General features: G+C 44.5%; 1 protein-coding gene across 1 annotated transcript in view; it reads left to right on the forward strand.

Annotated features, from left to right (window-relative positions):
- NDFIP1 (Nedd4 family interacting protein 1) overlaps positions 1–20,059 on the forward strand; it is a 54,238-nt gene extending 34,179 nt beyond the window's left edge. The window contains 5 exon segments of the mRNA XM_030213429.1: positions 2,712–2,799; positions 3,276–3,400; positions 4,551–4,617; positions 10,616–10,721; positions 15,967–20,059. Of these exon segments, the coding sequence (XP_030069289.1) occupies positions 2,712–2,799; positions 3,276–3,400; positions 4,551–4,617; positions 10,616–10,719 (384 nt within the window). The 3' untranslated portion in view covers positions 10,720–10,721; positions 15,967–20,059.
- The last annotated feature ends 3,715 nt before the right edge of the window (positions 20,060–23,774 follow it).

A 23,774-nucleotide genomic window follows, 5' to 3' on the forward strand; every position in this document is an offset into this window, starting at 1 on the left:
CGCTATGATGTTAAGCACTTGCAAACAATCCACTTCTCTGGTGTACGTTCGGGTCTGGAGGCTTTTTGAGCACTGGTGTCAAGATCGGAATTTTTTACCCTTTCGTTCTTCGGTTGCGGATGTATTAGAATTTTTACAGTATGGTTTGGACAGGGGTCTGGCCTTGTCTACTTTGAAGGTACAAGTGGCGGCCTTGTCATGTTTTCGTGGAAAGGTTCAAGGGAAGTCGTTAGCTTCTGCACCTGATGTGATCCGTTTTTTGAAGGGTGTTAAATTGCTTCGGCCTCCTCGTTGTCGGTTGGTTCCTCCATGGGATTTGAATCTTGTTTTGGATGCTTTGATCTGGCCTCTGTTTGAACCTTTGGTTTCGGCTTCTTGCAAGGATCTTTTCTTGAAAGTGGTGTTTTTGGTGGCCATTACGTCAGCGCGGAGGGTTTTGGAACTTCATGCTTTGTCTTGTAGAGCGCCTTTTTTGTCCTTTTTCCAAGGAGAAGGTTTCTTTGCGGCCAGTACCTTCCTTTTTGCCCAAGGTGGTTTCTGATTCCATGTGAATCAGATCATTTCTTTGCCAGTTTTAGAAAATTTGGCGGGAGATTCGGAACAGCGTCGTCTTGCAAAGTTAGATGTGAAGCGAGTTTTGCGTTGTTGTCTATCTAGAACTCGGGAGTTGAGAGCCTCAGATTGGTTGGTTGTTCTTCATGGTGGTCCTAAAAAGGGGGCAGCTGCTTCCAAGGCTACTATAGCCCGGTAGTTGAAGGAGGCGATTGCATCGGCTTACTTATTGAAGGGTCGTGAAGTACCTAAGTTTTTTTCAGCTCATTCCACTAGAGGAGTGATGGCTTCTTGGCCGGAAAATAGTATGATCCCTCTACTAGATATTTGTTGGGCGGCAGTTTGGTCTTCTTTGCATTCGTTTGGTAAACATTATAGGGTTGATGCTCATGCAAAGGAAGAGGCGAGTTTTGGTGCAGCAGTTTTGGCCTCTGGCCTTCGCGGGTTCCACCCGTAGATATTTACTGCTTTGGTACGTCCCACGCGTTTTGACCGGTCTGGAGGGTCGCTGAGGAATGTGAAATTAGATCTTACCTGCTAATTTTCTTTCCTCTAGACCCTCCAGACCGGTCAAGGGCCCGCCCTATATATGCTTTAGGCCAGAAGGTGTTCTTTGAGTTTATTTGTTTTCTCTCGGCAGTTGATGATTGTTGTTCAAATAGTTACAGACTCTTGGGACCAGCTTCTGTTTCTGGTTCGGGTTTGATACAGGTGTGGTTTTGTTTGTGACCCGCCTGTGGAAGCACAAAATCTTGGAGTTATGCAGTGACCACGTACAGGGTCTGTATAATTGTTGTTTTGTTTTTTCTCTGCTTTGTTAGTGTTATACTGGCTAGTGGGGGTGCTTCACAGGTTATTTATACAGTATCCAAAGCTCAGTGTTTTCTCAGTCTCCCTCTGCTGGTAGGAGTACATAACCCATGCGTCTTGACCAGTCTGGAGGGTCTAGAGGAAAGAAAATTAGGAGGCAAGATCTAATTTCACCATTTATATATACAGAACTGTCAACGTGCTGTTCTTTCTTTAATGTTTCTTTTATAAAACTGAAAATTTACGTCAAGACTTGGGTGTTTAAAAGTAGACTTTAACCTTTTGTAAATGTTGGTTTTCCATAGAAGAAAAATGCACTAGGTAAGTCTGAGTGGCTGATTTCAGGCATTTCCACAGAATAAAGTGCTGACATGTCAGATGTGCAAAAACAAGTCCTATGTACTTGGTACGTGGATCTTGATCTTTTTTTTTCCTAGATAAATTTTTTTAAGCTCAGGTTCCCTTGCCAAGACCAACAGGATCCAGGCATTAAGGGAGGGAAGGAAGACTTGCTTGTAACAGCAACAACAAAATTAAACAACACGCACAATCAAAATCCTTCTTATGTTTTATTTTCTTGTCACTTTACCGTTTTGATAATTAAGTACTGATGCTTTTGCCAAACAATTTACTGTATTAAAAAAAAAAAAGGCAACAAAACAGTAACAGGGTAGTGGCTCCAGAATCCCACAGTGCATTGCTGGTGGTGATGTCATAGTGCCTATTATTATATGAATTATAGCAGGCTAAGAGAGGAGAGATGATGATTGTTTAAAGATTCAAATCATGCATCCAAGATTCAAATCATGCATCTGGATGATGAGACTTTCCTGCTGAAGGAATGCTGTCGTGATGTATGTGGTTCCTTTGCCTCTGCTTCCAGCAATGCTCTGTGTCCCTGGGCACAGTCCGCTGGTATTTGCCTTTCAAGAGTACATTTGGATTGTAGAAAACCAGTGTCGAGTCATAAATCTCACTGTGATACTGCAAACACCTTAAGTTCTAGGACCTCCTTAGGGTCCATCAGTTGCTGACTGTGCTCTAGGGGGGAGAGATGGGAAAGGGGACACACCAAAAGCACTTTCTGAAATGGAGCCAAGCCTGATTTTTAAGAGAATATAAAAACAGGTCAAAAAGGAGCAGCAGTAGCAGCAGCCCCAGAAAAAATGACATCTATTGCAGATGCTGTACAAGGTGTGTAAATCAGAAGCTAAGCTGTATTACCTCCCTGTACAGTATTAGCATGCCATTGTCTGTGTTCTTCTGTGACTTTAGAATGATTCATACTCTACCATGTTGTTAACATTTGGTAGACTGAAACAGTTGATTTAATTTCTCCTCTGCATTAGGATGATGATTTTGTGGCCAGAGACGATTTTGATGATGCCGACCAGCTAAGGATAGGAAATGATGGCATTTTCATGCTGACCTTTTTCAGTAAGTACAATGGACATTGAGAGACTGCCTACTTCGGTCTATATTAGTCCAACACCTTTGTCTATGGCCATAAGGCTTCAATTACATGAGTAGAAACTGATGGCAGATAAAGACCATATGGCCTATCCAGTCTGCCCATCTGTGCCAGCTGCTAAGCTCTGCAATCACTTCCTCTTCCTTAGAAATTCTCTGTGCTTGCCCTATGCATTCTTGAATTCAGATACAGTCCTTATCATTGGCTCTGAACAGAAGTGTTGTAGTGACCACATTGGACCTCCATATGAAAAGAAGTGATCTTCGTCTTTTCACATTGGCCAAATAAATTTCTTTTACATTGCATACTTGCTGTCAGCAGGCCTCAGTGGTATTGTAGGATTTGGAAAGCATTCAGATTGATTGCTGATAATGTTGATCTCAGGCCTGAATTCTTTAAGATACGAAATTAATCTATTCTATGTATTCCCACCCCCCCCCAGTGGCATTCCTCTTCAATTGGATTGGGTTTTTCTTGTCCTTCTGTCTGACCACATCAGCTGCTGGACGATATGGCGCCATATCTGGCTTTGGTCTTTCTCTTATTAAGTGGATCCTGATTGTGAGGGTAAGCTATTATCACAACGCTGTCTGAGATTGAACTCTAGGGTACGAGCATCTCCTTTCCAGATGTGAATTTCTCTTTAGGCATGCTCAGGTTCAACTGTAGATCATATGATAGTCCTGTAAGGTTGTTATGAAGCACGTTTCCTATGAAAATAATTGCCAGGCCACACATAATAGAACTCCATAGGCGGGAGATTGCTTTGAGGAGATTCAGGACCTGATTTAATTTTGGTGTGATTTGTAGAAATAAGAGAAGAATCTAAAGCCTACAACATCCAGGTTTTAAATTTAAGCACCTCTTGAGCCATTCTGAAAGGCATTTCTGCAGGTTTTAACTGATATAAACACAATCCCCCCCCCCCCCCCCCGAAGCACCATTGTGTCAGGGACGTGCACACTGGTCCCAGTAGATATATTACCATGGAAAAATGAGCTTGCTTCCTCAGTACACCTGGTTATGGTCCCTTGTGGGCTGGGAGGAATTAGCTAGGACTGCTAAACACTTTGACGTACTTCTAATTGGGGGCAGGAGTGGGGAGCCTGTGACTTAGTACAACACACTTGAGAAATCTCCCAGCTGCAGTTCAGTATTTGAAGCCAGGCATAATGGATCTTTACTGCCTGCTTATTAGTACCTCTTGTTTCTTCTGAAGAACAGTTTTAACCCTATATTTAGCTGGAATAAGATTTCTCAGCATGGGCTGTCATATGCAATGAAATATTGTTGGTGTGCAGTCTTCTCAAAGAGCGCACACTGTGTGCAAAGAGGGCGTACTGCTTCCCGATAGTGTATACATGCATGATGGTTCATGCATGTGCACTCTTTCCCTGCTTTGCAAACAGTGCACGCTGTTTTGCAAACAATGCACGCTGTTGACAACATTCATTCTAGAACGAAAAAATACGTAAAAATTATTTCACTGCCAGTCCCTAATGATTTTTTAACTAGGAATGGAGAGGGGTCTGCTAAGCAGTCAGGTATTGTTTTGGACATTGTCTCTAAAATGAAGAAACAGTAAGAAAAGAATTTTCAGATGTAGAGATGAACTGAAAAATCCCCATTTAAAAACTTGTATGCCCAGTGTTTCTCTAGGAATTGTGCATTTAGTGTTAAAATAGTTGGTGTGTAATATCGGTTATTTCTGTTGTAGTTCTCCACCTACTTCCCTGGTTATTTTGATGGTCAGTACTGGCTCTGGTGGGTTTTCCTTGTATTAGGTAAGTTCTTATAAAATCTTAAGTTCTTTAGTCTTTGGACCTATTTATTGCACCAAGTTAAAATTTGCTTTTAATGTTAGCATTATCAGGATTTATCATGCAGGATAAAGCAGCTTTTCAAGTTATCCAGCACCATTATGAGCATGAAAGGAGTCCTCTCTCCATCTATGCATATCTTTATTTGAGAATTGTGATAAGGGTAGACCATGGTCCTCAAACACATCCTGGAGGACCACCAGCCAGGTAGGTTTTCAGGAAATCCCTAATGAATATTCATGAGAGATTTGCATATAATGGAGGAGTTAGTAAATGTTCAAATCTAACGTGTATATTTATTATGGACCTGCTGTAAGCTTGACTTGGTCCCCCAGAGCATGGTTGAGAAACCCCTAGAGTAAACTGTGCAGGGATTGGAATTCAGGAGCTTTTCTCCGTTTGCTTGGGAGATGGAGGGTATTTGGGCTACAAATTGCACGGGAAGTATTTGATGCATGAAACTACCATACGACCCCTGACACAGGCAATTTGCCAAAACATGGGCCATTAGGTCTTTCAGTAAAATTTGCTGCCTTTGACCTTAGCCTCTGCCTCCTCTGTCCCACTGTTAGGCCACTGCACTTCTTATTCTGGTTTCCTTTGACCTGTGTTCCTGATCCCCTCTGCTTTGGTTGTCCTGCATTCCTAATTGTCCAGCAGGCTAGAGCAAGACAGCCACAGGCAACAGAAATAAAAAAAGCAGTTAAAGATACAGGTCTCCTATTCCTACAAATAGTCCAGAAATGACTGCAGGATAGAAATGAAGCTCTCTCGCCTACAGCCAGGCAGGATTTGCAACCTAAGCCTTTTTCAAAATGTGACTACATGTGCCTCTGACTTGGACTCCTCTGTCTCTAGTGGATTGTCCATGTTGTGTGGCTTCAAGCAAGCTCCTGATTTTAACTCCTTCTCTTCTACATTTTCTAGAAGTGATTCTACTGTGCATCCCAACTTGGATTCACTGATCAATGATATTTCTTATCCCAAATTCTTTAGCTGTCATATGCATTTAAACATAATGAAGTTTCTTTTAGTAAGCATGACTTCCTTTCTATACTAAAATTTATTAATGTTCCTAAGGATATCACCAGTATTGAGAACTCCTCCTGTTCCTTAACATAAACAGCAGATGAGTCCAGAGACTTGTGGTTGTAACCTTCTACCAGCAGGTCGAGATACAGAGCACTGAACTGTCTTATAAGATGGAATGCTCCTTGGCCAGTCAATATTCTCTGTCTTCAGCAGGCGGATTAACAGTCTCTCACAAACTCCTGGTCTCATCTGATGTTGGCTTCTGTTCTGGGTCTCTCACTTCAGTGGAGTTTTGGGGTGTGCGGTTGAACAGTGCTGGCTTTAGGGGATAAACCTGGCGATACCAGGTCCCTCCCCCACCCTTCTCCAGCCCTTCCTTCATTCTCCTTCCTCACTGACAAAAAAAAAAAAAAAAAATTGGGGCATAATTCTTTAAAGCCCACAGCCTTGGCTGCAGGAGAAATACTTGTTTTTTTTTCTGAGGCTAGTGCACTGTTCCCATGACCAAGCAAATCTAACTTTCAGGGTTCCCACTTCAACAAAAACAGGCCTTCTTCATGCTGACAGAAAGAAACTCTTCTTCAAACTCCAGGTCTACCAGTGCCTCCTGCACCTCCCAATGATTGGGTCTCAGTTTCACCTCCTTGGGTTTCATAATGGACACCTCTCCAGGTTCCATGAAGGAGAAATGTTATAATTCTATTTCCTTTTGCTTTTGTTATAAGAAATACTGACTGACCAAGCAAGGATTATTCTGTCCTATAAGACAGTTTAGTTACTACTACTACTATTTAGCATTTCTATAGCGCTACAAGGCATACGCAGCGCTGCACAACATAGAAAGAAAGACAGTCCCTGCTCAAAGAGCTTACAATCTAATAGACAAAAAATAAATAAAGTAAGCAAATCAAATCAATTAATGTGAACGGAAGGAAGAGAGGAGGGTAGGTGGAGGCGAGTGTTACGAGTCAAAAGCAATGTTAAAGAGGTGGGCTTTCAGTCTAGATTTAAAGGTGGCCAAGGATGGGGCAAGACGTTAGGGGCTCAGGAAGTTTATTCCAGGCGTAGGGTGCAGCGAGACAGAAGGCACGAGTCTGGAGTTGGCAGTAGTGGAGAAGGGAACAGATAAGAAGGATTTATCCATGGAGCGGAGTGCACGGGAAGGGGTGTAGGGAAGGACGAGTGTGGAGAGATACTGGGGAGCAGCAGAGTGAATACATTTATAGGTTAGTAGAAGAAGTTTGAACAGGATGCGAAAACGGATAGGGAGCCAGTGAAGGGTTTTGAGGAGAGGGGTAGTATGAGTAAAGCGACCCTGGCGGAAGATGAGACGGGCAGCAGAGTTTTGAACCGACTGGAGAGGGGAGAGGTGACTAAGTGGGAGGCCAGCAAGAAGCAGATTGCAGTATTCTAAACGAGAGGTGACAAGGGTGTGGATGAGGGTTTTGGTAGAGTGCTCGGAAAGAAAGGGGCGGATTTTACGGATGTTGTAAAGAAAGAAACGACAGGTCTTGGCAGTCTGCTGGATATGAGCAGAGAAGGAGAGAGAAGAGTCAAAGATGACCCTAAGGTTTCGAGCTGAGGAGACAGGGAGAATGAGAGAGCCATCAACAGAAATAGAAAACGGGGGGAGCGGGGAGGTGGGTTTGGGGGGGAAAATGAGAAGCTCGGTTTTGGTCATATTTAATTTCAGGTGGCGTTGAGACATCCAGGCAGCAATGTCAGACAAGCACGCTGAAACTTTGGTTTGGATGCAAGGTGAGATATCAGGGGTAGAAAGGTAGATTTGGGAGTCATCAGCATAGAGATGGTAGGAAAAGCCATGGGATGAGATTAATGAACCAAGGGAAGAAGTGTAGATAGAAAAGAGGAGGGGACCAAGAACAGAACCCTGAGGTACGCCGACAGGCAGAGGGATAGAAGTAGAAGAGGATCCACCAGAGTGAACACTAAAGGTGCGGAGGGAGAGGTAGGAAGAGAACCAGGAAAGGACAGAGCCCTGGAATCCAAGTGAGGACAGGGTATCGAGAAGTATGCTGTGATCAACAGTGTCAAAAGCAGCGGAAAGATCAAGAAGAATGAGGATGGATTTGGCCAGTAATAGGTCATTGGAGACTTTAGTAAGCGCAGTTTCGGTTGAGTGGAGAGGGCGAAAACCAGATTGTAATGGGTCAAGAATAGCATGTGAGGAGAGAAAATCAAGGCAGCGGCGGTGAACAGCACGCTCAAGTAATTTGGAGAGAAAAGGAAGGAGGGAGATGGGTCGGTAATTAGAGGGACAAGTAGGGTCAAGTGAAGGCTGCTTAAGGAGAGGTGTGACCACAGCATGTTTAAAGGCAGCAGGGACAGTCGCAGTGGAAAGTGAGAGGTTGAGAATGTGACAGATAAAAGGAATAAGAGTAGGAGAGATGGCATTAAGAAGGTGGGTGGGAATGGGATCAGAGGAACAGGTGGTACATTTTGAGGAAGAAAGGAGAAGTGTAGTTTCCTCAATAGTAACTTCAGGAAAGGAGGAAAGGGAATGAGGGGAAGGAGAGAGAGGGGAACGTACTAGTGGAGGGAGAGCTGGTGAGGTAGAGAAAGCAAGGTTTATCTTTTGAGCCTTGTTGTGAAAGAATTCAGCAAGGGTCTGAGGAGATAATGAAGGGGGAGTTGGGGGAGGGGGCACCTTGAGGAGAGAGTTCAATGTGGTGAAGAGAAGTCGAGGATTAGAGCCAAGAGAGTTGGTCAGTTGGATATAATAATCCTGTTTGGCACGTAAAAGAGCAGATTGGAAGGAGCTCTCTCTCCACCTGTTGGTAGTTGCAACCCACAAGTCTCTGGATTCATCTGCTGCAACTAAAGCAGGGATGTCCAATCTTGGCCCTCACCAGATCAGGTTTTCAGGATATCCCCAGTGAATATGCATGAGATCTGTTTGCATACAATGGAGGCAGTGCATGCAAATAGATCTCATGCTTATTCACTGTGGAAATCCTGAAAACCTGAATGGATTGTGACTCTTGAGGATGGAGGTTGGACAACCGTGGACTAAACGAAAGAAAATTATCAGGTAAGACATTTTTCATTACAAGTAAATGACTGTGCTGTCTATCTTGATAGACTGTTTTCAACTATATTGGTGGATAGAAACTTTTGACTTGGAATTGTAAACTGTGCTGATGTAATATACTTTGCAAATGGTGGTATATCAAGTACTGATTAAAATAAATAAAAATAAATAAAACTTGTTTACAGCAAGGGACATTTTTTGAGTGATGGTGTGCACTGCTCCTAGCCCAGAAATCATAGTGCTCAGATTAATGATCGTTTATAGTAGCACAATATGTATTGTGTGTAATTGGGGCAGAGCTGTCAAGGGTGTAGGTTACAAACTGATCACCAAACAATTAAAAAAAATGATGCCTTGGTAGCATAGAATATTTCTTTTATACATAGCATTCACATTTTAGTAATGGAAAGCTGCCATCTGGTGGTGATAAATTGCATTAGAGCTGTGGACACATCATTGTTTACAGTGGAGGTGTGCTGTGGAATCTTGTTTGTCAGATGATCAGGTTAAGTATTTTTATTGTTTTTTAACAGCAGGGAACTGTTTTGTGTTTGTATTATAAAATAAATTCTTTACGACGTTAACCATTTTCACATCCAAGATGTCTTTAAGCTTTTAAATCAGGGGTGGGCAACCATGGGCCTTGAGAACCACAACTCAGTTGGGTTCCACAATAAATATGCATGAGATCTATTTGATCTGTATATACTGCTTCCATTGTTTGCAATCTCATGCATGTTCATTGTGGAAATCTTGAAAACCCAATTGGGTTATGGCCTAGCGGACCATGATTGCCCAACCCTGCTTTAATCATAAGTGTTTCCTGGGCACTTCTGTGGCACCTCATTGTATCTCTCCTTTTATTTGTGGGTTGTTAGGCATGTTGAGACTTGAGTCGATGAAGCAACTCGTTCATGAAGATCCTCCTCGCTCCTCTTTGCCTTTTGGCCTGTTGAGTCACTGAGGATAGATTTCCTATAATCCTAACTTTTAACGGGATAACTTTTGTTTCTTAAATGGATGAAGTCTGTGAAAGCAAAGGAAATGTTTAGGAGGAAAATGGAGGATTTTGGTTTAGCTCAACCCGTTCTCGGTAGTTAAGGGCAAGTTACTTTCAGGTATACTATTTTCCTGTCCCTGGAGGGCTCATAATCTAAGTTTGTACCTAAGGCAATGGAAGGGTTAAGTGATTTGCCCAAGGTCACAAGGAGCAGCAGTGAGATTTGAACCTGGCTTCCTTGGTTCTCAGGCTACTACTCTAACCATTAGGTTACTACTGCTGAATGCAGCCATTCCCAACCCAGTCCTTGGGGCACACCTAGTCCCATTGGGTTTTCAGGATGTCCACAATGAATATGCAAGAGTCAGATTTGCATGCACTGCCTCAAAACCTGATGGGGACTAGGTGTACCCCGAGGACTGAGTTGGGAAAGGCTGCCTGTATTGGCTGTATTGTATGTCTGTCCTATTTAGATTGTAAGCTCTTTGAGCAGGGACTGTCTCTTCATGTGTGGTGTACAGTGCTGCGTATGCCTTGTAGCGCTATAGAAATGATTAGTAGTAGTAGTATTGAACTTGCACTGAACTACATGAACTAAACCCAGCTCTGATATCTGATTAGGAGCCTTCCTTTCTCCTTGAAGTTGGGATTCCTTAATGTTGATTGTGAAATTTTAAGTGTGTTAAGTACACCAGAGGTAGAGAGTAATACCCTGTTTGGGTGTTTTTTATAGCATTGATTCTAATATCGGTGTAACTTCATGAAAACATTTGTTTTTCAGCATTTTTTCCACTTCATAGTCAAAATTTGGCAACACTTGGAACTTTGTATTCCCCCTCAGCAAGCCCTGTTGTAATATCATAAAATATTTTCTCCAGGTTTTCTCCTGTTTCTCAGAGGATTTATCAATTATGCCAAAGTTCGGAAGATGCCGGATACGTTTGCCACTCTCCCCAGGACCAGGGTTCTCTTCATATACTGAAGGTATGACCTAGTTCTTGTCATTTTTGATTAGTAATGTTGATCTCCCTACAAGCCTTTATTTTCAGGTTTAATTTCTGAGTGTGTCCTGTAAACCGTCTAGCCTCTTATACACATAAGCCCAAATATGATCCTATAATAGTTCAGCCAATCTAATAAATTATCTGGAATTGTTTTTAGAATTAAAATCTTTCCTCTGCCTCATTTATCAGTCATTTTTTCTTTAGTGTGGTACATTCAAAGTAGGAGGCCAGTGTACTAACCAGAGGGGTTTCTTACTTACTGCTGATGAGCTTTGCATGCAACAAGGCTGTTTTTGTGGTGGTAGGTGCCCTGGGTGGGTTTTTGACACTTTTTTCCCAAGAGAAGGAGGTGTGTTGATGGTGCTACCTTTGTCAGTGAGTAGTTGGGTTGAACATACATCTGGTTCATATGCACAGGAGACCATGTAATGCTGCTGGTTCGCATGCACATGCACCATACACATAGCAGTCAGTGGTAAGCCTAGCTGCTATTGAGCATGCCCAGAAACAGTTCACTACACACAACTTTCAAGTGCGTGTATGTAAACTGCGTATAGGCTGGAATGGCAATGGAGCAAGGGCAGACTCTTATACAATCGGCATCTCCATGGATCTCTGGGTCCCAGGGCTTTCTTTCCCCTTCCCTCCCCCCCCCCCCCCCCAATGCCCAGAACAGCCCTCCACAGCGTTTCACCATTTAGCTAAGGTGAAAAGAGGAGTGAAACATCGAACCCCTCACAACCGTTTCTGAACTCTCTAGAAGCCTAGGGGGACCACATGCCCCACTGTCCCGCAGGAGAAGGACTAGCAGGGCAGGCGAAAGTTTCCTTCTGGAGAGGGAGCAGGGGGCTGCAGCCACTGCTGCTGTGTGCTGAGCTTGGGACAGGTGGCTGCAGGGACGGAGGGAACTGTTCTGGAGTGCTTCAGTAGTATACGCATAGAGTTCTCACAGCTCCAGGGACACTTCAAAGGACTTTTTCTTCTCCTGCAGCTTCTCTGGGCTCACATTACCCTGCAATCTTCTTGCCACCTTCTGGGCTCCCAAGTCCTCTGTTCTCCGGAATTTTAACCCCCCTCCCCCCAACTTTTTTTTTTCTTTCTCTATATCCCCCGACATTTTGGATTGCTTCATCTTGTCCCTGCTGCTGTTTACTTTCCGCCTCAGCCTCCATGATGCTGTGCAGCAGACTGCTCCGCCGAGAAGCTACTGTCAGTGCTACCGGCTGCTCCAGACCTCCTGTAATATTTCTTTTGTGGGCCTTTCTGTGCATCGCTTGTAAACGGCTGTGCATTCCTCGGAATGCGCATTTGAATACTGATCAGCTCATTTAAATGCTCTGATCAGCTCATTTAAATGCATTAGCATACCATTTCTGTTGTCTGCTGTCGCGAATGGAAAATAGCCCACAGAACCCCTTTGTGCATCTCCCACTGAATAACATACTCGTTAAACCAGCTGGAACTGGTCAACAAAAGCACGTTGCTGGCCCGGTAAGGTTTGTGCATCGGACCCTTAGTTTGCAAATGTGACTGCTGCACGGTCTTCACTTCATGACATCACACACTCTCTGGTCCCCTCCCTCCACCCATCGCAATACATCACTTATCCCTTACTTGTACTCTGTGTTGTCGTCTCCTTTCTCATCTGATTTCTTCAGCTTATTCCCAAGTGTGGGATCAAGCAGCTGCACCTGAATTATCTGTTCAAGTCCCTCCCATCCTGGTTATCCCTACTGGAGTGAGCACATCTGAGCAGAAAACAATTGCCTCTGCTCCTTTTTCATTCTCTCCTCTCCCTACATGCTGCTTTATTATTATTTATTTTACTATTATTATTTTTCACATTTATATCCTGCCTTCAACCAAGGCGGGTTACAAAGCCCCACCCCTTTCCATCCTGGAAAGAGGTGAAACTGAACATAAGAATAGTCATACTGGGTCAGACCAATGGTCCATCCAACCCAGTATCCTGTTTCTAACAGTGGTCAATCCAGGACAGTGTATGTTTTTGTAGAAACTCAAATAAGAGGAAGAGCTGAAGAGGTTAGGGCTCTTAAGCTTGGAAAAAAGACGACTGAAGGGAGATATGATTAAGGTCTACAAAATCCTGAGTGGTGTAGAATGGGTAAAAGTGAATCGATTTTTCACTCTTTCTAAAAGTACAAAGACCAGGAGGCACTCAATGAAGTTGCATGGAAATACTTTTAGAACAAATAGGAGGAAATATTTTTTCATTCAAAGAATAGGTAAGCTCTGAAACTCATTGCCAGAGGATATGGCAGGTACTACAGAGCAGAAAAAAATTGCAGCTGCATAGTCACATGATATAGCTATGGTCAGGCCTGAATTTACATATAAATAATGTAGATAGGGGGTCTTTTACTAAAGATTAGCTCAAGTTATCTGCAGCAGAGCCCATAGGAATAAAATGGGCCCTACTGCAGATAACGAGTTGATCTTTAGTAAAAGACACTCATAGTTACCTCTGGTGCCAAATTTTGAAGGTGTTGTCTGATTCCCACTCCTAGGAACTACTCTTTTACTAATTCAATCCTTCCTGTTTAGGCAGCATACAAAGAGGAGGAGAAATGCTGGAGAAGGCAAAGTTGCTGACCTGTAATGAGACTTTCTCAGTGTCCCTCCAGACCAGTCCAGACACTTGGTTTTATGTTTTCCTGCCAGCAGATGGAGACTGAGAACCACTGACTTAATGGTCTGATAGTATAAGTATCTTGTGTAGTCTTTTACCAGTTAGTTATTTTTCAGTCTCCAGCAAATGGTAGTTGAGTATTGTGTGATAGGCTTGGGCCTATGAGAGTTCTTGTCTGGAAGATGCTTTTACCCTTTACTTTGGAAGGGGGGGGGGGTGAAGGAGAAGTGAAGGATTAGTTCTTGAAGCAGGGGTCTGCAGCACCTCCTCATTTGGCCTAGGGGTGTCAAACCTAATGATCCGGGGTCCATCTCTCCCACCCCCTCTGAGGCGCTCTTTGGGCTGCTTGGGGAGAGGGCCCTTATGTGCTCCCAGGGACAGGACACATTAGCAAAAAAAAAAAAAAAAAAAAGTACAGTACAGAGCAGACTCTTTTATTGTTGCAGCAGCCTGAGGAAACCTATACAAGATGGCATGGGGGCGGGGAGGTGCCAGTATTTGTGTGTAGGCAGCTGGCAGGCAGAGACCTTTTTGGTGACGTCCGTAGGGAACTATTATTAGCACTACCTGGTTTGTGGCACCCACTGTGTGGCTGTTGGCATGGCAGGTGGTGCCGATTAGCATGCAAGTTCCGTGTGAATAAAGTTGGCAAATTTTAAGTTTTGTGTATGACATGGTGTTATGCTCACGGTAGAAGCCGTGTACTCAGACATCCATGCGCGGCTGTACCACACGGCTTTCTGCATTGGCTCCTTTGTTTCTCCCTGAAGTGGGCTGGAGAGACAGTGTATGATTCTTATAACTTACAAGGTCCTATGCTGTACAGGCTATTTTTGATAATGTGGAGTGAGCCAGCTGAATGCTAGGTTTCCAGATATAGAGCTGCCAGATACATCTCGCTGGTCATGTGTGTTACTCAGTGTGCAGTTGTCATTCAGACTTCCCTTTTTGAACGTTATTTACAAGCAGCCATGCACCCCAGTCTGTGTGTATACAGATTAATGTGTGATGAACACCCTGCAATCTTACTCCTAAAGAACTTACTCCTCCTTTGAGCCACAGGTAATTATTACTGAAACCCTGTTGAAGTTTTGCTGTGTTCCATTGTGATTTATTCTGTGGCCGGTTCTATATATCACAGCTTTAAATTGTCTTTTGATGGGTTAAGTGGAATTGACAGATGAATCAGTGATTGTAACGTAAGCTGTTGCTTTATACAACAGAAATCCAAATTGTGTTTCTCAGGTGCTGAACCCCCTTCTGGACCACTTTGATAATTTTATTTTTTTTAGCCACTCCAAAAAAATGTGAAGAATCACTTCTTTCTAGTGAAAATGTGCCTTGAATGTGAATATTTCAAAGCAGCTTTTAACAGTCTTCCCAAAGCTACATTTAAATGCCCAGTTATTGGTTGGTAACTAACTGTGTATGCAATGTGTGTTGATATTGGTTTCAATATTTTTATTTCCAAGATTAGATAAGAGGATCAATAAAAGTATACAGTACATATACCCTAAATAAACAGGATAATTACAGAGGATATAACTCAGTATTTATACAGATAATAAATGTCTGAAGAAGCCTAGATAATGTGCATTTTTGTGAATTCCACCAGGTCACATAACCTAGTATGTTTTTAAAGAGAGATTGCAAATATTCCTCGTATTTTGGATGACAGTATCACCCTGCAAAAAGCTTTTTCAATATTATTCAGAATTGGGAGAGATTTTTATCCAAGGCTGTATTGTAGGTGGATGATCCTGGATGAAATGGCTCTTGAGCTGTAGATAATACAAATTCTGGAGAAGAGGGATAGAAGAGGGAGTTCTGGTTGACTATTCTAAAAGTTACAGAAGCACATGTTAAATTTTTTTTTTCATTAGGATCCTTTTTATTGGGAAACCTTGTAATCTTGAGGTTGCAGTACTGACATACATCTCCTGAGACAGATTCAAATCCCAACTGAGTCCCACTGTTAACAGTGCAACTTTTAACAAGTCATTGCATTGCAGTGCTTCTCAAGTTACCCAATTATACAGGGATTCCAAAAATGCTAAAATAGTTCATCGGGATATTGGACAAGTCGCTTCACCATCCGTTGCCTCAGGTACAGCTTAGATTTTAAGTTCACTTGGACAGAGAAATAACTTGTGTACCTGCTTGTAACTTACCTTGAACTTAAACTTAGGGAAAGCAAGTAATTAAAATCTTCAGACCAGATCCAAATTTTGTGTTTAAAAGCAGATACCTTTTTTGTTGGTTCTTGGAGACCTAATCTAAAATTCATGGAGCACAGGGGTTGGATGAAAATCCATCTATGTGAAACCTTTAAACGATATAATGTGTTGATATATTTTTTACCCAGACATTTTTTTCAGAGATATTGACGAATGTAGGGAGTTTAAAATAGTAAAGGACAAACCGATTTTTGCCTTGAGGTGTATGGTACAATAATGCTGACAACATTGTTATCACAAAATGCATTTGCCGTGTCTATGAACATCCTGTGTTGCTTTGCATCCTTTCTTCCATGGGCTAACTATAGCTCTTTCGTCTTTGTCTCTTTTCTCCCCAGATGTGTTCTGCCAGAGACCTTCCTGCCTATGTGAATTCTCCCTCCAGAAGCAAAAAGACACCTGCAGGAAGTGCTTTGAGATCAGAGCAGAAGGGAAACTAATCACCTACTTTAAAAATAAAATGAGAAAAATATTAAAGTACTGTTGAAGAAAAGCATTTCTTTATATTTGTTTCTAGGTGTAAAATTTTAATAGTTAATGCCAACTTCTGTAATCATTGAATCATTTAGTGGCTACTGTTCGAGAAAGCTATTGCAATCAAGCCTGTGATGTACTAATATACAAAACCTTATATTGTTTGTAATCCTATAAATAGCATGAATGATGCTCCTACAGCCAGGAGGGGGCAGTATTGCTTTAATTTGATTTCAGTCTTTAAAAATGACTTTAAAACAAAGGGATTTTAGTGTAAGAGTTAGAATTGCTGGCCATATTTCAGGGTATTGGTCTCAAAGGTATAAACATTGGTTTTGTGGTGAATGCATTTCTGCACATTATATCTATTTACTGTTAGAATAACATAAGGTATTTAATACACTTGGGACCCTGTTTACTAAGCCACGCTAGAGATGCATTAGCATTTTTAGGGCACACTAACCGTGTAGATGCCTATAATATTCCTATGGACATCTACACGGTTAGCACACGCTAAAAATGCTAGCACACCTTAGTAAACAAGGCTCCTGAAAACAAAATTAGAATGCACATTACCATTATTATGGTATGGTCTGGTTTGATTATAATAAGGATTAAGTATTTTTCAGAGTGTAAGTATTAAGCCTTGTAATCGGTATTCAGTCTTGTATATTGATTTTCATATTGTATCATTTCTGGATCATGTAGGAAAGCTTGACAGCATCTACTGGTAGGTCATAACAGGTGGTAACAGGAATACAGTCTTTATAACTGCTTTTAAAATGTGAAGGTATAACACATTTTGATGAGCTTGTGGAGGTTTTTGAGACAATCCCTAACGTAGTTTTTTTTTTGCTTTTAAAACTTGTATAAGCAGGAACCTTTATGCATTCTCAGTATAGACTGATGTGCACTTTTGTGCTTTCTGCCATGTGGTAAATTAATTTTGAAGTTTTACTATGTTAAAACTGTAAATATAGCAGACAATTAATAAATGTCACTTCTGTAGCACTTTCTACTGTAGACTGGTGCTTACTTTAGCATACAGCTTCTTGGTTACTTTTTAAAGAGCATTTTCATGGGCTAGCCCAGTGGCTCGGTCCAGCTTGATCATGGTAGGCTGCGACAGCAGAGAGGTGAATGTGTACAGACGTCATCTTGAGGTCCAACTGTAAGAGACGAAGGTAGGACAGAATGGGGGAGAATGGGTCCTGATTATGCCTTGCCGCCCAGTTGGAGAATCTGGTGCATTTAAACTGATAAGACCTCCTTGTGGAAGGTTTTCTTGCAATGAGGATGACTCTTCTCACCTTCGGAGAAAATGGGAGGCTTGTATAATTTTATAATGGTCTCCTAATTTGGAAAGGCAAATAGGGGTCTATTTTTTGGGCTATTTGTTTTTATAAAATAGCCTTACAAAATCCCTACATAATGGCTAAATGTAGATCTGCTTGGGAGCAGTTGTAAATGTACACGTTTGCACTCTATCCATGCTCCATCCACTCACTTGTCCTTCAGATACACAGCTCATATAAAAGTGCATGCCTTTTTACCGCTTACTCTGCAGGTCATGAATGAGACAACCCTACAGCTGTGTTAATAGAGTGGGATGGAGTCCCAGTAGGATAGGATGACTCATCAACAGCTGAAATAGATGAGGGAACCAAATTTGCCTTGGCTAGTGGAGAGCAATCAGGATGATTTGTGCTTGTTCTTGAACTATTTCCTGATGGGCTTGGGATATCTTGGGGGGGGGGGGGGGGCGGAAATGCATAGAGTAGAGTTGCCTCCAAGGGACAGCAAAGGCGTCGTATGCCATTAATAAAAGAATTGGTTGAATGGAGAAGAAAAAGGGGGGCATTTGGCATTCTCTGGCGATTGCAGGAGATCTATCTCCAGAGTTCTTCATTGTTTGAACAAGGAATAGGCAGTGTTTGCATGGAGATGTCGTTTGTGAAGGTTTGATCTACAGGTTAACACATCTGCAATCTGGTCGTTCTGTCTGGGAAGATAAGCTGTCTGTAGCATGAGATGGATAGACTGGCCAGTTGCCATATTTTTATCAGCTCCTGGTGGAGGCGAAGGCATCCAGAGCTGACCTGCTTGTTTATGGACAGTATTGCCACTTATCCATCCTGATGAGGACCATCTTCCTCAGTAGCCTGTGGTGAGCATGTGTAGGGTACCGAAAATTGAGTTCTAGAACATTGATGGACACATTCTTACTGTGTTTATAACCCTTGTGTGCAAATATGCTGGAGATGCACACCACAGCTGTGTGGGGATGCCTCTTTCTGGTTAGAGTTAGTTGATGCAGTGTTTGAAAAGAGCAACCCTTTCCAAGGTTGTCCTGCTGTAACCACCAATATAAGGAATGCATCTAGTAGGGTGATCATCTTCGTGAGCAGTTGACAGCGTTGTTTCCAGCATAGTTGGAGATGCCACTGCAATGGCCTCATGCAACCTGTCCAGTGGTGCAATGTGAACACTGGCTGCCATATGGCCTAGGAGCCTGAGGATAGTGTGATCAGTCACTCTGCATACACCATGAAGTCTTGCACTGGGATTCACAATTGTAGCAATTCTGTCTATGAAGTGTATCACTTAAGTGGGTACAAATGAGGAATCCTAGGTTTTGAAGTGTTTGAATGGTCACTTGAAGTATTTTAGATACTGAGATGATCAAATTGACCAAATAAGGGTAGATGTAGTGTCCATCCTGCAAAGATAGTTCACAAGAACAAGTGAGAAACTGAAAGGAAGAACTTGGTACAGATGGAAGGTGAAAGGAAGGAATTGCCAGTGCCTGGTATGTGATATAAGCACAGAGGCAGTACAGTCATTCTGGTCTAGAAATGGAGTGTGAGAAATGGATTAATTTTAAATTTCTCTTTGATGAAGCAATAGAGATTGTGAAGATTGAGGATGGGCCTTTACCCTCTTGTCTTTTTGGGAAAGAAGAAATATCTGGAGTAGAAACATAGACCCTGTTGGTTCAGGGGAACCACCTCGATTGCTTTGTTCCATAAAAGCAATTTTGATCTTTGCTGCCAGAATCTTAGCATGGTGAAAAAGGATCTTGGATGTGAGGTGGTCCCCTGTGTTGGGAAGCAAATTGAGTCACGATGTTACCAGTCATTTGTTACCAGTCCTCTAATGTGTAAGAGCCTGCCCCCTACTGGTGGGTAGTCAAAAGCTAGGAGTTGCCTTGACAGGAGGGGCAATAGGAGCCTGCTAGCTGCTTGCATTTTTGTGGTTTCTGTCAGTGCACTTATGTCTGCAAGGTTTGGCATTAAGTAGTTGGTCTTGAGTAGATTTGGTAATGTTGATGATAAAATTGCTGGAAATAACTGATATTGGTATGGGTTTTTGTACACAGGCTGTTGAGTCTAGGGAAACTGCAGAGTTGTTCAGCCAGTTGAGACAAATTCTCCCATATGGTGGAACAGTATTCTTGATTTTGGAGACCACATCTTTGGGCTATATCCCAAATCATTGAAGGAAGAAACATTGGACCGTTGCGCAGATCTCTCTTTTAAACCTGATACCTGAAGCCATGTGGTCCATGTAGCACAGATAGCTACAGCCACCAAAAGGATGAGATGGTAAACAGTTACTTGCAGGGTTATGTGAAGCTGGGAGATCTGGTCTTGATTTACAGGAGACCTTTTTCTTCAGTTCTAATTGAAGCAGGAGAGTACGTGGTATTGCAGAATCTGCAATTGTTGAGCCATGAAATTTTGGCTAAGCATTGCTCCTTGGACTACCTTCCTCCCAATGGTGTCCTCTTATCCTGTGCAGGCTGGTTAGGCCACTGTCTTTCCTTTTGCAGCCCTGGTTGTGACTCCCAAGTGGTGGTGATGTTGCAACTGACAGTTTTGGAGCTGCTGCTCTATTCTCTACTCCCCTCTTCTTTTCCTTACACTAATTGCACTAAGATCTCTTCCCCCCTCCCCCTCCAAAAAATCAAACAAAACAAAAGGGACCAAATAGATTAACTGGACATAAAAGTTTGTGGGTATTTTTTAAAAATAAAATACCATTGTACACAATTTAATATACAAAGTTATGCAACCCTCCCCTCCCCCCCCTTCATCCCTCTTGAATTGCATTCTGTCTAGTGCCGCTTGATGTTGAAGTTGGCTTGACACCTTGGATTAAAGGTATAATTCTGTTTTTCTTAGTGTAGATTAGATTTTATTAATAAGAGCTGGAGCAAACCAATGAGACTGGAAAAGTGAATATGGAGATGTTCACCAGTGTATAGATTTTGTATAAGAGGTAATAGTGCTTTTTCCTTGGTAAGTTGCAGATGTCCACTTTTTTAGCAGCATGAACAATTAGTTTGTCTTGCACAGTAAAATATGTAGTGACTGGAAACTACTAATCTCATTTAGTCAAATGTGTATATTCCATAAGTATTTTGGGCCGATGTTCAGCCGAAGGCAGCCTGCGTAGGTGCCGTGATCGGCACTGCCCCGGCTGTTTCCGGTGACTGGCATTGAATATCCGGGTTTATTTTGGCTACTAAGAAGTTAACTGGCTATGATATTCAGTGCCAACTGTTAGTGGTCGAAGATAGGCCTTCTGTTTAAGTGGTTTATTTTCTCCGAGGACAAGCAGGCTGCTTGTTCTCACTGATGGGTTGACGTCCTCGGCAGCCCCCTCCATCGGAAAGTTTACTAGCAAAGGCCTTTGCTAGTCCTCGCGCGCCCATGCGCACCGCGCATGCGCGGCCGTCTTCCCGCCCGAAACCGGCTCGAGCCGGCCAGTCTTCTTTCGTCCGCACTCGGTACGGTCGTGTTACGCCGTTCGTGCCCCAGAGAGTCGACCTCGCGCGTCCTTTTTGACGTGTTTTTGTCCTTTTTTCCTTGAAAAAGTTCGGGAAGCGCTCCGGTAGTGTTCCGGAAGACCCTTTCGGGTTTTCTGCCCTTCCCGTATTTCTCAGTTTTTGCCCCGTAAGTTTTCTTTCGTTGTCGGGGTAGGCCTCTTTTGGCCTCGGTCGAGATTTTTCTCCCTCTAAATTTTGGTGCTTCAATTTTCGCCATTTCGGCTTTTGATTTCGCCGGCGTGATTTTTCCGCCCATGACATCGAAGCCTTCCAGCGGCTTCAAGAAGTGCACCCAGTGCGCCCGGGTAATCTCGCTCACTGATAGGCACTCTGCGTGTCTTCAGTGTCTAGGGGCCCAGCACCGCCCTCAGAACTGCAGTCTGTGTTCCCTGTTACAAAGGCGGACTCAGGTAGCGAGATTAGCCCAGTGGAACGTTTTGTTCTCGGGCTCTTCGTCGGCATCGGCACTGGAGGCATCGAGTGCATCGACGTCGTCAGCGTCCGGACCATCTTCCTTGGCTGCCGCTCCATCGACTGCATCGAGGCATCGGACCTCTGCATCGGCGCCGAGGCATCGGGCGACTGTATCGACGTCGGTGGTACCGAGACTTCGTCTGCTGATGTCGTCGGACGGAGGTGCATCGTCAGGAGTGCAGGTGAGGGCTGTCCATTCCCCTGCTGGTGGCGGTGAGCCTTCGGGTGGGTCTCCTCCTACCCTGAGGGCTCCTGCGGTACAGCCCCCCCGGGATCGACCCTCTTCGGTCTCGGCCCCGAGGAAGCGACGGATGGATTCTACGTCCTCGTCGGTGCCGGGGAGCTCCAGTGACATGCTTCGGAAGAAGTCGAAGAAGCATCGACACCGGTCTCCTCCCCATGTCGGCACCGAGAGCTCTGGGTCGCCGAGGGATTCGGCACCCAGCAGGCATCGGCACCGAGAGGACCGCTCACCCTCTGTTCAGGAGGTGTCGATGCGCTCCACTCTGGACAGCCCGGAACAGCCTCCTCGCCCGGAACAGGTTCTGGCGTCGACGCCTGCATCGGCCTCTCAGCCTTTCTCTGCAGCCGCTCTAAACGAGAGCCTCCGGGCCGTTCTCCCAGAGATTCTGGGAGAGCTGTTGCGCCCTACCCCTCCGGTACCGGCGGTGCTTGCGCCTCCGGTACCGTCGAGCGTGGCGCCGGCTGGCCCATCGCCCAGGTTGAGGTCCCCGACGTCGGTACCGCGTGCGGTGCCGACCGTGGCCACCTCCCAGGAAGGCTCCCCGACTACGTCGGCGGAGGGAGCTTCGCCGATGCGGGCGAGGGAGTCTACCTCTCGACGCCCCCACCGTGGACGGGGTTCCACCGAGTCGAGCAGGGCGAGGTTGCAGACACAGGTTCGTGAACTTGTGTCTGACACCGAGGGTGAGGCCTCGTGGGAGGAAGAGGAGGACCCCAGATATTTCTCTGACGAGGAGTCTGAGGGTCTTCCTTCTGATCCCACTCCCTCTCCTGAGAGACAGCTTTCTCCTCCCGAGAGTCTGTCTTTTGCTTCCTTTGTCCGGGAGATGTCTACGGCCATCCCCTTCCCGGTGGTTGTGGAGGACGAGCCCAGGGCTGAAATGTTTGAGCTCCTGGACTATCCTTCTCCACCTAAGGAAGCGTCCACTGTTCCCTTGCACCATGTCCTGAAAAAGACATTGCTTGCGAACTGGACCAAGCCACTAAGTAATCCCCACATCCCAAGAAGATTGAGTCCCAGTACCGGATCCATGGGGACCAGAGCTGATGCGCACTCAGTTGCCTCATGACTCTGGAGTTGTGGATCTGGCCCTAAAGAAGGCTAAGAGTTCTAGGGAGCATGCTTCGGCGCCCCCGGGCAAAGACCCTAGAACCTTAGACTCTTTGGGAGAAGGCCTACATTCTTCTATGCTCGTGGCCAAGATCCAGTCTTACCAGCTCTACACGAGCATACACATGCGGAACAATGTGCGGCAGTGGCGGGCTTGGTGGATGCTCTTCCCCCTGAGCAAGCCAAGCCTTTTCAGGAGGTGGTCAGGCAGCTGAAGGCGTGCAGAAAATTCCTGGCCAGAGGAGTTTATGACACTTTTGATGTTGCGTCCAGGGCCGCTGCTCAAGGTGTGGTGATGCGCAGGCTCTCATGGCTGCGTGCCGCCGACCTGGAGAATAGACTCCAGCAGCGGATTGCGGACTCGCCTTGCCGTGCGGACAACATTTTTTGGAGAAAAAGTCGAGCAGGTGGTAGAGTCTCTCCACCAGCGGGACCACCGCATTCGACAAGTTCTCCCGCCGGCAGCCTTCAGCCTCTACCTCTACAGGTTAGAAGATTTTTCGGGGGAAGGAAGACTGGTCCCTATGCTTCTGGTAAGCGTAGGTATCAATCCGCCTTCCCGACAGCCTGCGGCCCAGGCTAGCCCCAGCGCGCTCGCTCCTCGTCAGCAGCGTGCGCCTCAGCAAGGCCCCGCGGCTCCCCAGCAAAAGCAAGGGGCGAGCTTTTGACTGGCTCCAGCAGAGCATAGCCGACATCCAAGTGTCAGTGCCGGGCGACCTGCCGGTCGGGGGGAGGTTGAAAGCTTTTCACCAAAGGTGGCCTCTCATAACCTCCGATCAGTGGGTTCTCCAAATAGTCCGGCAAGGATACACCCTCAATTTGGCCTCAAAACCCTCAAATTGTCCACCGGGAGCTCAGTCTTACAGCTTCCAACACAAGCAGGTACTTGTAGAGGAACTCCTCCGCACTTCTCAGCGCAATGCGGTCGAGCCCGTGCCATCCGGGCAAGAAGGGCTGGGATTCTATTCCAGGTACTTCCTTGTGGAAAAGAAACAGGGGGGATGCGTCCCATC

Source organism: Microcaecilia unicolor, chromosome 8, assembly GCF_901765095.1.
Source record: "Microcaecilia unicolor chromosome 8, aMicUni1.1, whole genome shotgun sequence".
Classification (NCBI taxonomy): Eukaryota; Metazoa; Chordata; class Amphibia; order Gymnophiona; family Siphonopidae; genus Microcaecilia; species Microcaecilia unicolor.